Below are 17,063 nucleotides of genomic sequence, written 5' to 3' on the forward strand. Positions count from 1 at the left end.
AGAGAAGAGGGGGAGACGGAGGAGAAGGAGTTACAGGCAATATCCAGGTTATTCTGGCCAGATTTTCAAGACCTTTTGAGGGAGGTAGAGGAGGACGAGACATTACAGAAGCGGATAGCTGACTTACAGAGGGATCCTAACTCACATGCACCATACACCTTGGAGAATGATAGATTACATTATAAAGGGAGACTGGTGTTGTCCGCGGGGTCGATATGGATTCCAAAACTGCTTGCTGAATTTCACGAAACCAAAACAGGAGGGCACTCAGGGGTATATAGGACGTACATGAGGATAGCACAATCTTTGTATTGGTTAGGGATGAAGAAGATGATAACGGAGTATGTTGCTAGCTGTGCTGTTTGTCAGCAGCATAAATATGTGGCTGCGTCGCCTCAGGGGTTATTACAGCCGTTGCCCATACCTCAAGCAGTGTGGGAAGAGATAAGTTTAGATTTTATTGTAAAGCTGCCCAAGTCGCAGGGACATGATGCTATCTTGGTGGTTGTGGATAGATTGAGCAAATATGCCCATTTTATAGCTCTCAAACACCCGTTCTCTGCTAAAACCGTGGCTGAAATATTTACAAGGGAGGTTATTAAACTACATGGTATTCCAGTTTCCATTGTCAGTGACCGGGACCCATTGTTCTTGAGCATATTTTGGAAAGAGATATTCAAGGCACAAGGTACTCAACTTAAAATGAGTACTGCTTATCATCCGGAAACGGATGGTCAAACAGAGGTGGTTAATAGGATTATTGAAGGATACTTACGCTGTTTTTGTTCGGAACAGCCGAAGACCTGGTATGGTGTCTTACCCTGGGCAGAATTCTGGTACAACACCAGCTACCAGGGGTCTGCAAGATGCACACCATTCGAAACGGTATATGGAAGAAGTCCTCCATCATTTAGTAGATTTGTTCCAGGGGAAACCCCTGTGGAAGCCGTGGCGCAGGATCTGATGACACGGGACGAAGCTCTTAAGCAGCTGCGATTTCACTTGAGTAGGGCCCAAGATTTAATGAAGCAGCAGGCCAATAAGAAAAGAAGAGAGGTAGACATAAAAGTAGATGATTGGGTCTATCTAAAAATTAGACCGCACCGACAAGTCTCTATGCCCACCCGATTACATCCGAAGCTATCGGCGAGATACTTTGGCCCTTTTCAAGTGTTACAACAAGTGGGACAAGTGGCATTTAGGCTAAAGCTACCAGAAACAGCCAGAATTCACTCGGTATTCCACGTTTCACAATTAAAGAAAGCGGTGGGGGACAAAAGGGTAGAAAAGGAGTTGCCTGAGGAGTTACAAGTTGAGGGACCGAACTTCTGGCCCATACCTGTACTGGATCAGAGGCAAATACAACAAGCAGGGGAGGTATTACATCAAGTTTTGATCGAGTGGCAGCAAGAAGGTAAAGAGGGAGCTACATGGGAAGATGTAGCAACTATTCAGGATCAATATCCTGAGTTCAACCTTGGGGACAAGGTTGCTGAAAAGGGGGGGAGTAATGATAGGAGGTTATTGGTGTATGAGAGAAGAAAGAAACGTTAGTTATCTAACTGTACGTTAGTTATCTAACTGTTTTACAGTTAGATAAGGGGCGGGAATGTTATTGTATAAATAGGAGTTTGGTAGTTGGAGAGAGGGCTTTTGGATTCGTTATTGTTTGTCTGAACAGGATAGTTATTTCCTGTTGGGGGAGGTTAGGCTCCCATACTTTGACTCTTCTTGTATTCTTTCTCTGTTCAATAATATTTCGGAGGTTATACAGTATTTTTGGCTGTTCTTGTGTGTTGAGAGGGATATCGATTAGGTTTCTTTATAGGAAACCTAACAGACACTCTACCACAAGATATTGTCTTTTACTTGGAGAAAATATTATCTATTGGAAAAGTAAGAAACAAAATGTTATACAATCATCTGTTGAAGTTGAGTATAGAGCAATGACATTCCTCACATGTGAGCTTATATAGGTAAAACAGTTCCTTTAATACTTAAATTTTTGTGAGGTTCAGCCAATGAAGATGGATTGTGATATCCAAGATGCTCTTCACATTGCTTCCAATTTATTCTTCCATGAGAGGACTAACCACGTTGAAATTGACTGTCGTTTCATTTGAAAAAAATTGCTACCTAAGGAATTTTGCACGAGTTTGTTGGATTAAATGATGAACTTGTAGATGTACTAACAAAATCCTTGAGAGGACCTAGGATTGAATATATTTCTTCCAAGCTTGGGACATACAATATGTATGCTCCAACATGGGGATAAGAATGTATTAAAGTTTTGGTACTAAGATTGTAATTTTTTTTTCTTTTTTAACTAAAAACGAAATATATCACTGCTTTTTGTATTGATCCGACTGTTTACCCTTAAAAATATGATGAATTGAATAGTAAGATTTTTTTATATTTTTTCCTAATTTACAACGTGAAGGTTTATTCAAGATTCTGAATTCTTAATCTTCTGTGGTGTATCAATTGGTATCTTGTTTACAGACAAGACTTAAAAGTCCTTTAATAATTTTTTATAGTTTTATTTTAGCTAGTGATTTCTTAATCTACGTGGTTGATCTATTGGTCTTTTTTGTTGCAGACAAAACTTAAAAGTGCTGTTCAGCTGCAAGACCTTTTAGATGCCACACGGATGCTGGTGCCTCGCACCAGGTATGTCACCCGAACAAATATTGATCTAGTTAGCATCCCATGCAGTTTATTAGCTTACTGTTTGGGTAACTGGTTTCAGGATTTTAGCATACATGCATGTGTTCTTGCATGTGTGTTGAGTGCCCAGATTGCATGTTCCTAACTTAGGTTTAAAAGTAATTATTTTTCACAACTTGTTGGGGTTATTAATACAACTGCTCTAATGATGCTCATTAAAGTAAAAATCTTTATTATGTGGTCTCCTTGTGACAATAACTTGATAGATAAATCAGGTTTTTACTAATTATAGCATTATAATGTGCCTAGGAATTATGTTGTATCCATCATAAACCTTTTTAGGGACTTTCTGAACAGGTTAAGAATCACACTGGCTATGTTCTTGCTCATGCTAGTAGAGCTTGATCAACTAATACTCACCTCGAGTATTTCAGTTAAATTTTCATTTAATTTAGTATATATCTTCTGTGAAAGGTAGTTCGGTGCTTATAGTCTGTCTAGTTTTAACTTTTTTTCTGGGTGTTGGTTGTTTATAGTTAGTTATGCAAACTAACTCTTGCTCCGCTCAGCTTTGTTGCTAGAGAGGCGATTGATGAGGTCTGATAGGCTTCTAGACATGCATAGGAGTTGAAAAGCTCTTTCTTGCTTTACTTTTATTCTTAGTTTTGTCAGTTTCTGAAGGATTCAAGGGGTAGTTATTCTAAAAGCTGAAGCTTTTGGGCTTATTTTGCTTTTGTCATATAGTTTTAGAGCTTCTATAGTCTATCATTCCTATCCTTACTTCATTATTTAATGACAATAACAACCAAGCATATCCCTCTAAATTGGGTACGGCTACATGGATATCTTTGCGGAGGACCTCTTATATGCATATTTTCTTTCCTTTCAAATGAAATTTCCTCATTTTTTAAATGTTCAAGCAAGAATAATGCATCTTTCATTTCATTAGCTATGCTAAAAAACGGACTCTTTCTGTTGCATGTATACTTTGCCATTTATACGTACTACTAATAGTTTCCACCAATTTGTTAGTCAATACATGCATATGCTTAGTTGGGTTTTGGAATTAACTTTATATTTGTATATATTTAGACCAGATAGTGACAGTGAGGCTGAAGATATCGATCATGCTGAAAAGCTTCGTCAAGTTAAAGTAGTTCTTGAGGAGGTTATTAATTCCCTTGGCACTGTTTTATCTATTATTAATAATCTATTATACTTTGTATTATGAACCCATTAGTCATTTGGAATTTGAATTAAATTCAGTTTTTCTTGAATGCTCTCTGCATTAACTTATGCCCTTGATTGGGTTTGTTTTTCATTCCCCAAGAAATATCAGTTCTATATTATCTGTCAGGTACAGCTCTATATGAAAAAAAAATAATTCGAATTGATGGCCATTTTGGATTGGACACATACTCTTATGAGGGCGTAAAAGAATTCATTCTTATTTTTTTCAAGATGTTGATTAAGCTATATGGTGGAATGCAATGCCCAACATGGCTGAGGCCCATGACTTGTTGACCAAAAACTGGGCAAAAGTAAGGAAAGGTGGAAACACTTTCCTACCTGGGTTGTCAGTCATAAAAAATGAAATTAATGATGTTTCTCTTTGTGCATAATACAGGATATTGTCTTTTAGCTGAGACATGCCAAGCCAAACTGATACAGCATATAAGCTTGCGTGTCCTTTTAAAGCCTGTAAAATTGCTACCTTTGCTTTTCATCAAAGTCGTAAATTATTTCATTTCTTTTCCTTTTCTAATATTATCAGGGAGGACATTTCTCTGGCATATATAGGAAAGTTCAACTAAAACCACTGAAGTGGATCAAAGTGACAAAAGGCAATGGTGAAATTGAAGAACAACCTATTGAAGCTCTTATGATTCTTAAATATGGTGGCGTTCTTACGCATGCTGGCAGAAAGCAGGTTATGAGGCTTAATTTTATATACTGTTAATATTGTTAGAAATAAAAAAGAATTTCCATTTATAATCTTCTTTCCTAGTTTTTTGAATTACTTTCTCTTTTGCAGGCTGAAGAGCTGGGAAGATATTTCCGGAATAAAATGTATCCAGGTAAAAATTCAATTTGGTTTTATTCAATAAATAGTTGAAATAGGAGGAATATTGTTGATGTTCAAACTGTCCAGCGATTCTTCTTTTATATAGGAAATTACATAAAATAATAAAGTAATTTACTAAAGTGTGGAAATTGAACATCCTAAATTAGGGACCAAAACTTACAAATAGGGTCAAATGTAGGGACCAAGGGAATAATTTAACCTAGTATGTATTTGTGTTTTAGTCTGTGTAAGACATGTTTCATACAGAACCATACATTCGTATTTCATATAGCATGAACTTGTCAATGGCTTGTACTGTGTATGAAGGAAAACTTTTTGTGTGCTATAAATCACAGGAGAAGGTACAGGTCTACTTCGCCTCCATAGTACATACCGTCATGATCTGAAGATTTACAGCTCTGACGAGGGTCGCGTGCAGGTATGGCCTGAGTTGTGCTCACCTTAATCAAGAAAGTCCAAGTGGTTATCATTATCAATGCTGCAATTATGCTTTGGCCTTTTTAGTCATCCTAATTTGTTCTTTGGCATCATGTGAGCCATTTTTTCATGACCTGTGTTAAACAGATGTCTGCAGCTGCTTTTGCCAAAGGTCTTCTCGACCTAGAGGGGCAGCTAACTCCAATCCTGGTTTGTGTTCTTTCTGGTGAAGAAAATATTTTATTGTTTTTTTATTGGATATACTTGAGATATATAAAAAAGAGAGAAAATTATTTAGAGTGCTTAATTTTCCTTTCTTAGGTTCTCATATTCATATTGGGAGTGGTTGTCCTCATATACAATGAGGAGAGAGATCAGTAAAAAAACAAGAAAAGTCATATATTCTAACACTCACTCTCAATATGGAACATACAAATATTATATAACAAGCTTGGAATAAATAAATTCAATTTGAGGTCCTCTCCAAGATTTCGTTAACACATGCAAGTTGATCACTGGATCTAATAAGTTTTCTTCCATTATTTAGATTGGTTGTATGGTACATTACTCCCATCTTCTTCTAGGTTATCGTGGAAACCTTGGCCAACGAACCATATTTCAATTGATGTAGATTGAGAGATATAATTTTTCTCATTCAGTTTCTCATAATTAGCGGCAGGAGTTCCAGAAAAGGAGGTAGTAGGTTTGGAAGACATATTGACATAGGAGAACAACAAAAAAGAACAGAGTAAGAAACAAACCGTGAATCATATTTGACCTTCAACCAACCTAGAAATGGAGAATCAAAGGGTAAAACAGGGGCTAGGAGGTCTGGAAATCCCTATGGAGGAAGCGCGATGTCACTCTTGTGAGAGGAAGGTGGCGTGTGGACATAATGTTCCTAGCAGTAGCAAATGGAAAAGGTGCACATGGGGCAAATTCAGTCTCTAAGACTTGTGGGTTTGGCCGTCACTTAGAGAGGCACTCCAAATCTAGTTGTCACCAAATAAAACTGTGACAAGGACAGTGACGGACAATGGTGGTTGCTAGTCGGAAGGCGTGTACTTTTCCAAACAAAACTAAGAGAGGCAAAGTGGATAGATATTTTCTGATATCAACTTGAGATAAACAAAAAAGAGATTATTATTTAGATAATTTAATTTTCCTATCTTAGGTTCTCGTATTTATATTAATAATGGCTGCTCGTAGATACAATGAGGAGAGGGAAGAGTAAGAGACAAGAAAAGTATATCTAGAGTCCTAGGCACAGGATAGGTACAACACAAAACAGTTTTTCAATAAAGCCTATTTTTAAAACCTATTTTAAGATATATATATTTGACTGATTTTTGATTATTCTTTTAAGGTTTCCCTTGTTAGCAAGGACTCCTCCATGTTGGATGGACTTGAAAATGCCAGCTTTGAAATGGATGAAGCCAAGGTTTGTAATCTCTTTTGCTATTTATATTGTCTTCTATACTAGAGGAATTTCTCAATGTTTGTGAAAGTGAATTATGATTGGAAACACAAAGAACTTGGTTGCTCGACATTTAAGAGACGGATGGATGGGAAAATATAAATGACATACCTTAGCTTTAGTGGAGAGTAACCGTGTAGTTAAATTTGATCAATAAATTTGTTCATGACTTCTTTTGTAAATTGATAAAATTATTTCTTGAGCAGGAGTTGGAGAACTTGTCTAACTTCATCTATTATCTTATATTTAGCTAAACATGAAAATTGTATTATTATTCAGTATTTTTGAGGCACAACAAATGATTGCATGTTATGATTAGATGTCATTAATATCATATGGTTTGGAATGTGGAGAATAAAATAATTGATTAATACGATCTTTGTTGGCATATGATTGTTGTGGGTATCAGTTTAGTTGAAATGTCAAAGTAAATAGTAATGTCTAACATAGTTGAAATGTTTAACTATTATTTAGTGATTGTATCCTTATGTAATTAACTCCATTGCTATTTTTTTCTGAATTGTGTTAACCATAGCAAGAGGGAGGGAACCTCTGTAAAAAAACGTTTAGGGTTATGAGACTTAAAATTTGGAAGAAATATAACATCTTTTTAGTTTAAACCAAATTTCTAAAATTTATTAATTGACATATATAATACTATATAAACATTGGATCTTTGTCTCAAATAATTTACTCGGTAAAATAACTAGAGAAATGGTCAATTTGCAACCCAGGTCCAAATTGCTAATAACGGATGTAAGGTGCTTAAGCCCTTCCCGGTTCCTACATTTTAGTAAGATTTGGGGTTACTGCAATGCTAATATACCTTTTATCTTCCTCTTTTTGTAGGCTCGGTTGAATGAAATTATTACAAGTAAAGCTACGACAAGTGATAGCAATGGATCATCTGAATTTCCCTGGACGGTTGATGGTGCTGGATTGCCACCCAATGCATCAGAATTACTGTCCAATTTGGTATTGTTTTGTAAATCTTGCTCTCAAACTTGGTTCCTTAGAATTTGAACAATGGTGTTTACAAATTTTCATCACATAAAAGGATTCAAAATACACTTGCAAACAAGAAAGGAAACAAAAACTTAATGACACTATAAATAACACTGGAAAAAAGATGACCAAGACTGTGTTGAAGCCATATTAATAGGTTTCCAAACTTGTTTGTTGTCTAGAAGAAAAAATATTGTGGTATTGCCTTTATCTTTTTCATCCAGCAAATAGTACAACAAAGTTGAATGTCGTATGTGATCCAAATAACATACTTCACCTAGTAGGATAAGGCCTTGTTTGTTGTAGTTAGTTTAAATGGTGAGGTTCAAGAATTTGTGTTTTCAAAATAGTGAATTTCATTCCATTATCAATCTGAATCATTTTTAATTTGCTTCCTATAGTGTCTCTCTATATGATTAATTGAATTTAAAATAGCTCATGATACTGAACTTTAATCACTAAACAAAATAGACCAGACTGCCTGATAAAGTCGTGTTATAGTCAAGAATAGTAAGTACTACTACTCTTTCTAGTATAGAGGAAAGAAATAGGATGAATGAAAATAAGGAAAGTGAGCGGAAATAGTTGAGAAATAAAGTGGAGTTAAAGATGTTCAGTTAAAAAGAAGCAAAGAAAAGATGAAGGAAGAGATGTTTGGAAATAGATGAGAAATATTACCGCGAGTCCGACCATTTTAGAATTATTTCCAATTTATTTTTCCTCTTCCAAACACATCATCTTTTTTCAGTTATCCATCCCCTCTATTTCTTGCTAACCAAACATACCATACTAGAAGATGGAATTTCGCAGAATTCCCAAATTTCAAAGTGAATTAATTCAAAAATTAATAGCAAGGTTGCATAATGAAAAGTTGTAGTTTTCTTTCCCTTGGGCACAAGTCACATGCTTTATTTTCAAATTCATTATTTTTGGCACTAACATTTGAGATTAATTCAATAATCTTTATAGAAGGATCTCCCATGTGTTCATGCCAAATAAAAAAAAACATTCCACCAACTTTGTCGAGATATTTTAATAAGTTTTAGATTTTATTCCTATTGGTTTTATTACTAGCATATCAATCTTGCAATCTTAGGGACTTGTTTCCTAGAATAGGCTATGCTTGTTTCCTAAGTAATCCAACCAATGTATGTATATATATTGGATGCATGTAATGAGACAAAAATAAGAGAGAAATTATTTTTTCTGAACTCGAGACGATATCAGAGCTCATAATCCTTGGGAGCCTCTAATCATGTGATTTAATTTCAGCTTTCATTACTATTTAAACCTAATTGAATTCTTCATTGTTGTGTAAACCTAATTGTAACCTTCATTACTGCATGTTCTCTGTGTGTGCGTGTAATGAACCTTCATTGTTGCATGATCTCATATCAATTTATTTCTTTGTACCTTAATTGCACATAATTGTAATGGCTAAAATGAAAAATGAAGGAGTGTGGTGTACTTATTTCAACAAGTCACACCACACTAGGGCCAAATATTGGAAGTTGCATGGAAACCCCTGAAAAAGGTTGTGATACAAGAGAGGTCCTCCAAAGAGAGGGGATCAGGCAGCTCATGTTGTTGCTCCCCATGTTGATGTTGTTTCTAAAAATCAAAGAGGATCTATTCAATTCAACCATGAGGAGCTAGAAAGAGTAAGTTCCTCCCTTAGTAAATTGGAAAAATCCACAGGTTTGTGTTCATTGACATATCGTGGTAAGTCACCTTTCTATTGGATTTAATGTCTCAAATACACTTTTGACCCACTATTGGATTTTAGACTCTCAAGCCATAGATCATATGACAGCCCTCCATAAAGTTAAAGTAGGATGAACCTATGAGGTTATATTGCCAATAAATACGTAATCAGCATAGCTCACAACCTAGTACAACATGAAAGAACTAAGCATATTGAAGTGGATAGACAAAGTCCTTAAGGGGACCTAGATTGAGTTCGTTTATTCCAAGCATGTTGCATACAATTTGTATGCTTCAGCTTAAGGGGGAGTATTAGAATAATTATATCTATGTATTATCATTAAGTCTAGGCATAAGAGGTAGAGTGTTAGGAACATTTATCAATTGTACCTAGAGTCGTATCTTGTTTTTCACCTAGGTGTCTAGTTCAATCCCTTAATCTTCTTCCATGGATTCTTGTATCAGTTTTTCATTATAAATAAAAGATTAAGAGTGGGGTCCAAAAAGCCTTCTAAACATATTTTTTCTCTCTGTTTTGAATCTCAAGTCTCTAGTCGATGTGGGATATCCAATAGTGACAAAGATCATAAAGACATTGAGGTGTATAAATTTTGACAAAGATCATTGTCCTAATTATAGTACTAGAAAAACAAATGTTATAACAAATTACTACCAATATCCCCATTGCTAGAAGGTTCCTTTCTATGCGAAGGCATGGGAGAGGGTCATTGTAGGCAACATTATATGCAAAGAGACTATTTCCAAATTTGAAGGCTAACTGGTCTTGGATGTGCAACTTTACCATTACGCTAAGGGTCATCCTCTAATAGACCATAAATAAAGTTGTAATCAAAATTTTCCTTGTTGGTTCTTACCTTTAATCTCATCCTAATTGCCACTTCTTCTATCAATAGAATTTTAAATTATTCGGGTGAAATTGCAAGCCTCTCTAGCAAAATAGCTAATTGATATTCACGGTCTATTTAATTTCTTAATTTTCCTGTTGTCTGTAGGTAAAGTTGACTAAGAAGGTTACAGAACAAGTAAGACTACTTGCAAAGGATGAAAATGAGAAACTTACAGAAAGAAACTTATATGATATAATTCCTCCCTATGACCAAGCAAATGCACTTGGTAAGACAAATATTGATGTTGACCGAATAGCTGCTGGATTACCTTGTGGTAGTGAAGGATTTCTACTAATGTATGCTCGATGGAAAAAGCTTGAAACGGACTTGTACAATGAACGCAAGGAGTAAGTATTTTACCTTTTCCGGTTTAATATTGTTACTGTGTTTTTCCCTTGTTTTATTTCTTATGGTAGTCAGAAAAAAATAGTTCCATACATGACCGAAATCACGCAGGAGTTTTTCTGAAACAAATTATTTCTTATGTAAGAAGTTAAAAGTTAGTACATAATTTATGATGACATTGTCTAGATTTTTTCTTAATCCGTGGATGTAATTATTTTTTAATACAGACATCTACTTAAGCTATCTCACCTAATTTATTTTTGTTCTGTTTGTAGAAATATATATAGTATTTTAGTTGTATCTTGCACCACGTTAAATAACTGAAGAAAGGTGGCTTTTAGGCCACTTTGTCAAAAAAAAAGTGTGAAAAAGCTATTACTTAGAATTTTTACCTGTGCCTGTTAGTTAAAGTGTTTCTAAAAATTGATACGTTCAGTTTTGAAATAACACTTTCCGATGGCAATTTCACTTGCAATTCCATGAATGCCAGTACCTTGCATGTGTTGCCAACGGGCTTCTGTTTTTCTGGTTGTATATGTGTTTTAGATTGGCAGACACACTAACAGTACTTTTACACGTACACAGACGCTATGATATCACCCAAATTCCTGATGTTTATGATTCATGCAAGTAAGTCATCCCTTTTATCTTTTTGTTTTTATTATTATTTAGTAGTTCATTTCCAACTCTACACTATTTGTGCAATATTGCAGTTATGGGGATAGATTATGATTATTTTCTGGAACTCTATCATTGAATAATGTAATTTAAATAAAACAACTGTGTTCATTGCTATCATTTCTGGGAGCTTTTTCATTTAGATTTCAAGGGGAAATTATATTATCGAAGATTCTTTTGTTTCCCTATGGCTATAATGGTACTGGCGCTAAAATTTAGTTCTCTTTTAGTTTCCCCAGGACTCTTGGATATTTTTGTATCAAAGAACTAAAAGTTCAAATTGTTTGATTAAACGTGGCAATTGTAAAGATATAAGCAAATATGAATCAAGGACACTATTCAATTATTAAAGTTAAATTTTTAATGTCGCACCAATAACAAGGAGTCATCAACCAAGCCTCATCCCACTAGACCCCTCCTGGAGGTTTCATTTCAATTATGTATGTTTAATTATTTTCTGATGGTAAGTTAATGTTGACTTTCTTACAGATATGATCTTTTGCACAATGCACATCTTAATCTAGAAGGACTGGATGAGCTTTTCAAAGTTGCTCAGGTATGTAGAACTATGTTTGGTATAATGCTGCCTGATTAAAAAATGACAAGATTTTAAAAGAGATTAGAGAGAATTAAATCGAGATCAGAGAGGAAGGTGTGAGAAAAAAACAATTTAGTACTAGAGACTTTATCTATTTGTAATGGTGAGAAAGAGAGAAAAGACAGAATGAATTCCGTGTGTATAATTTCCACCATGGATACTCTTATTTATGATGAGTTATAAATACAAGGATTACCGATTTCCGTAATTTATACACATAAAACTAAAATCCCACAGTATCCGTAATTACAATATTTACGTAATTCTTAGCACTCTCCCTCAATTTACAGCATGATGCTAGTTAAGTAGACAACTAATTCAAAGATTTCTCAACGAGATTTGTGAGGACGTCTTCTAGTTTTTTATCATTTGAGTTAACAAATCATCCGGTTTTGATACATATGTATTTTCTTTTTTTATGATAACAAAAATAATAAAATTATAATTATGAAAATAAATATAATAATTTATATAATAATTTTTACAATTTGATTGTAAATATTGATTATTTATTTTGTAAATTATTTTTATTTATTTAATTTAAAAAATAGTCAAGTTTCAAAAAATGGTTAGATAGAAAAAATGGCTAAATTTTAAAAAAAAACGGTGATAAAATTGAAAGAAAATGTGCACAACAAAAAAGTGAATTTCCTTTATAATGGTATAGATGTTTGGCCATGTTTGGTTGTCATGAAAATATTGGATTTGAGACAACATGCGCTAGTGCTTGATTGTAAAATAAAGGGTCATCTGTGCAAATTTCCCCACCTCAGTTCTTAGAGCAATTCTTCGAGCTAGATTAAGTTCAAAAGTGGCTTAGGGCGTGGCTCGATGATTAGCTTCTGACTTTATGCTGCAGGAAATCTCTTTTCAGATTATTAGCAATAAGAATTGTGTTGCCATAAGGGCCATGTATTAGCATCATTCAACCTATATCAGGCAATTCTGGACAGTGTTGGTTTAGCCTTTCGGAAAGAAACTATATAATTAAATCACTCGAATTTATTACTTAGAATATTCCCTGCACAGAAATAAAACCTCTAATACGTACTATTTTCCTTTGTATATTGGCTAATTTGTTCAATCTTATCACTTCCCTAATTGCTTAGCCTATTTATTTGTAGATGCTTGCAGATGGTGTAATTCCAAATGAGTATGGAATTAATCCAAAGCAGAAGCTGAAGATTGGAGCAAAGGTAAACTCCCGTTGTAAAGATTACTTTTTCATTTTACCTTACAAACCTCTAAAGAGTAATCATAGTATTCCCTTCGGCATAATCATAGAGCCAGCCACCCAAGAGAAGGAAACCAAAACCATACCATCGTCATTGATATCCACTGAATTATATGGAGCCCTAAGAACTTCAGCATGAGACACCTCCAGAGATCTCTCTCACACCCCTAAAGACCCATGGTTCGCTTTATATATTGTTGATATTCATTGAGAATAATGTATTTCAGTTTGTACACTATGAATTTCTGTATCAGATTGTCTGAGGCATAAGTGCGTTTTGAAGTAATCTGTGTTTTATGCTTTCTATCTTGAGGAAGAAAGCAGAATTCATGTTTTATAAATCTTGTGGAATTGATATTTAACCTGAATTTTTTAAATATGTTGCACAAAAGGTTCAACTCCACCTTTTAAGTGTTATTGCCGTACCATGTTGCCTCACCTTGATTGTAAAAATTGATAACCTTATAAATTTCTTTCGTCATACTATATCCACATTGATGATTTAAATGTTGCACAAAAAGAAGCTTTTTATAACGTCTTCAGTTTCGTGCAGGTTATATTGTTTATGAACATGTACTTAAAACTCTAGCCACCTGGTTAATTTTCTTTATGCTGTTTCAATTCAGGTTGCTCGTAGGTTGCTGGGGAAGCTTTTAATTGATCTGAGGAACACTCGAGAGGAAGCCATTAATGTTATAAAGAACAACGAAGACCTTTCATTATCTGAAAAAATTAAGAAAGATGCAGAGGCCAAATCAAAACTATTCCATAAGAATGACGAAATAGATCAAGATGATGATGATGATAAAGAAACCAAATATCGTTTAGATCCAAAGTGAATATCAAGTCCTCATGTGATTTTCTACACTATTTTGATCTACTCTATTTTAATCTTCTTGTTTTGCACCAGGTATGCAAATGTGAAGACACCTGACCGCCATGTGCGAACACGCCTGTACTTCACATCAGTGAGTGTTGTATCCACACTCGCCTAACGAGAGATTGAAGAGTAATTATTGGAGCTGTTTTGAAATATAAAGTTGATAAGCAGGGCAGCTAATAATATCCTGTTGGCATATTGTATTGATTTATTAACCGAACAAAATTATCAAAAGCTCATATGTCAAGTTATAGTTATATCAAAACCTCAACTACAAATATGCATTTATCTGAAATTCTAAATGGATACATGAAAACGAACTGATGCAGAAAATTTGCAGCTTAGAATTGTCTGTAAATTTGATCTTCAAACTCTGTTTCACTTGGATAATTTTGTTGATAGGAATCACACATACATTCTCTTATGAATGTTCTTCGTTACTGTAATTTGGATGAATCCCTTCAAGAAGAAGAGGGTCTTGTCTGCCATAGTGCTCTAGAGCGACTATCTAAAACAAAGGAGCTTGACTATATGAGCCACATTGTTCTTAGGATGTTTGAGAACACAGAGGTGAGTCATTTTGACCATTTACATGTAGAATTACTAATTATTCCCAAATGTTTGGCGTTACAGGAATAGATTAAGTTATTGTAGTTCCTTAGATGTTTTAATAATATCAAATTGATCGTAGGAGTGTGTGTGTGTGTGTATATATATATATATGTTTGTATCTGTGGAACCTTCTTTTGACTTTGAAATCACAGGTAGCTTTAGAAGATCCTAAAAGGTACCGCATAGAGCTGACCTACAGCCGTGGTGCCGATCTATCTCCCCTGGAGGTAAATAATATGCAATAAAATACATTTTGCATTATGTTCATTTGTTAATACCATATCGGCGCCCTTGTGGTATTGAAATCCCTCTTATAGGTTATCCAAAGAGAAAAATCATATTGAAATCCCACTCAATGTCAATGCATGTTATCTGTTGTTTCATAGAAGTGGAAGCCTTAACTGATAGCATCATTGCAAAAAGCTTCCTTAGTTTTATGTACTGAATCCATGTAAATTCCGTTATGTTACGTGAGGAATATACGCAAACATGCTGAATTTTCAAAAGCTTACATAATTGTGTTATCTATATGGTTGGCAGAAGGAAGGTAGTGAGTGTACACTGCACCAGGAGCACACACTGCCCATCATGGGTCCCGAGAGGCTGCAACAAATAGGATCATATTTGACATTAGAAACCATGGAAAACATGATTCGTCCATTTGCTATGCCAGCAGAAGACTTTCCTCCTACACCTGCAGGATTTTCGGGCTACTTCTCAAAAAGCGTTCTTGATCGTCTCGTAAATCTTTGGCCTTTCCATAGGCAATTCAGTAATCTTGGAAAATAGTCCTACACATTTAATCTGTCCTTCCTCTTTTATTTTTTTCACTTCAATATATTTTTGCTTTCTGAAAATCTAATGTCCTTTGGAATAGTTTTCCTTACATTTTATTTTTTTATTTCTTCAAATGTACAAAAATTATGTAATTTGGTCCACAGAGGGGGACCGAAATGCATCGTCCGACAGAAGAATTAAAAGTAAATAAAATTTGAATACAAGCCATTTTAATAGTATTCTACTTGAGACAATTATTTAAGCTTTTCTTTTATCGTACTGTAAACTTTTGATTATCCAAAGCCTGCTTTTGGTGTCTCCTTTGGAAAAAATTTGGGACAACTAGTTACTTTACATTACCTAATTTAGAAAGTGATTTATGACTTCTGAAATAAGTAATTCAAAAGATATTTGACCATTTCATATTGACCAATATGGAAGGTTGTAACATGTGTTATTTAGAAAATATTTTATACTTATGGATTACTTGTTTCACGGTATAATTACTTTTCTGAAATCTAATGAATTTATTTGATAGAATTATGATGGATGATTAATTGGAGTAAAATATCATATAAAGTCTATATATTGATTGGTATGGATGAAGTTGATGTTATTATGAAATTTGAACTAACTATATAAGAACTAGTTAAAGGAGACTGTTGTATTCTCACAACAATTGAGATGTATAATGTATTTTGGTAATTTTACTCAATATGAGCAAAAGACCGTGTTTAGTAATTTTTCACAATATGAGATGTACTATGTAAGTGTTTAGAGTGTGAAAACTCGTGTTTTGATCGTCGTAAAAAAGTGACAAATATAAAAAGATTTTTCAATTCACAAGAATTGAAAAAGAAAATATGAATATATTTAAATTGTGTTCTAATGTAGTAAATAGCAATAGAGGATTTATTTCCAAATTACTCTATGATATCATAATAATGAAATAACAAATAAATAAGTAGGTTATTGTGAGAGATCTTGTTTTTAGTTATTTTTTTCTCATTTTTAATTTGTATATCTCAAAATGCACACTTATTTTGTAATTATCTTCATTGTGCTCCTTTTAAGTCAATAAAATGTTTATTTTGTAATTATATTTATTGTGTTCCTTTTAAGTTAATAAAATGTTTATAGACTTCACTAAACCCTTAGATCATCCTAACAAACACAGCTTTTATTATTTCTAGATCTCCACAATATGAATGACCTATTTATTTATTTGCTAATTCATTATTATGACCCGCTCCCCCAAATTTTTCTTTTTATATTTATATAAATTAATATATAATTTAAAATACTTTTTAAACTTTAATGTATTTTTAATATATTTTATATATTTGGCACTTCCAAAAATTTGTATACATCTATATAAAGATTTTGACATTCCTAATATATGTGTTGAAAATTCGTCACTGCTTAGCTCCCATGTCATCCCCATCAACCACAAAGCCTCGTTCAACCCTTTTTTGACTGCAAATTCACTTTCCAGCAAATTGTAGTTCCAAATTATTTGAGTTCCAACAAATGTGACATCCTTCTTATGAAGCATTACCAATCATGGTGTGTCACTCCTTGAATTCTTGAAATATTCAAGATATAAATTTACAACCTACGCAAGTAATTGTCTATGATAGTGAGAAAATAAGACCCACCACCATCACTCTAAACT

General features: G+C 34.0%; 1 protein-coding gene across 7 annotated transcripts in view; it reads left to right on the forward strand.

Moving 5' to 3' along the window:
* The window catches only part of LOC124848904 (inositol hexakisphosphate and diphosphoinositol-pentakisphosphate kinase VIP2-like), a 33,661-nt gene extending 18,034 nt beyond the window's left edge, over nucleotides 1-15,627 (forward strand). For 6 of the 7 annotated variants that reach the window (XM_088111674.1, XM_088111675.1, XM_088111676.1 and 3 more), the window contains 17 exons: nucleotides 2,600-2,670; nucleotides 3,760-3,835; nucleotides 4,442-4,597; nucleotides 4,703-4,745; nucleotides 5,089-5,171; nucleotides 5,318-5,380; nucleotides 6,537-6,611; nucleotides 7,497-7,622; nucleotides 10,370-10,611; nucleotides 11,195-11,239; nucleotides 11,777-11,843; nucleotides 13,010-13,081; nucleotides 13,746-13,954; nucleotides 14,030-14,087; nucleotides 14,402-14,569; nucleotides 14,764-14,838; nucleotides 15,152-15,627. In XM_088111674.1, coding sequence (XP_087967800.1) covers nucleotides 2,600-2,670; nucleotides 3,760-3,835; nucleotides 4,442-4,597; nucleotides 4,703-4,745; nucleotides 5,089-5,171; nucleotides 5,318-5,380; nucleotides 6,537-6,611; nucleotides 7,497-7,622; nucleotides 10,370-10,611; nucleotides 11,195-11,239; nucleotides 11,777-11,843; nucleotides 13,010-13,081; nucleotides 13,746-13,954; nucleotides 14,030-14,087; nucleotides 14,402-14,569; nucleotides 14,764-14,838; nucleotides 15,152-15,400 — 1,878 coding nt within the window. In that variant the 3' untranslated portion in view covers nucleotides 15,401-15,627. Of the gene's footprint in view, nucleotides 1-2,599; nucleotides 2,671-3,759; nucleotides 3,836-4,441; nucleotides 4,598-4,702; nucleotides 4,746-5,088; nucleotides 5,172-5,317; nucleotides 5,381-6,536; nucleotides 6,612-7,496; nucleotides 7,623-10,369; nucleotides 10,612-11,194; nucleotides 11,240-11,776; nucleotides 11,844-13,009; nucleotides 13,082-13,745; nucleotides 13,955-14,029; nucleotides 14,129-14,401; nucleotides 14,570-14,763; nucleotides 14,839-15,151 lie in introns of those variants that run through there. The other variant, XM_088111677.1, reaches the window with a different exon arrangement.
* The last annotated feature ends 1,436 nt before the right edge of the window (nucleotides 15,628-17,063 follow it).

The sequence above is a fragment of the Vigna umbellata genome, chromosome 4, assembly GCF_029865625.1.
Source record: "Vigna umbellata cultivar VRB3 chromosome 4, Vumbellata_1.0, whole genome shotgun sequence".
Taxonomy (NCBI): Eukaryota; Viridiplantae; Streptophyta; class Magnoliopsida; order Fabales; family Fabaceae; genus Vigna; species Vigna umbellata.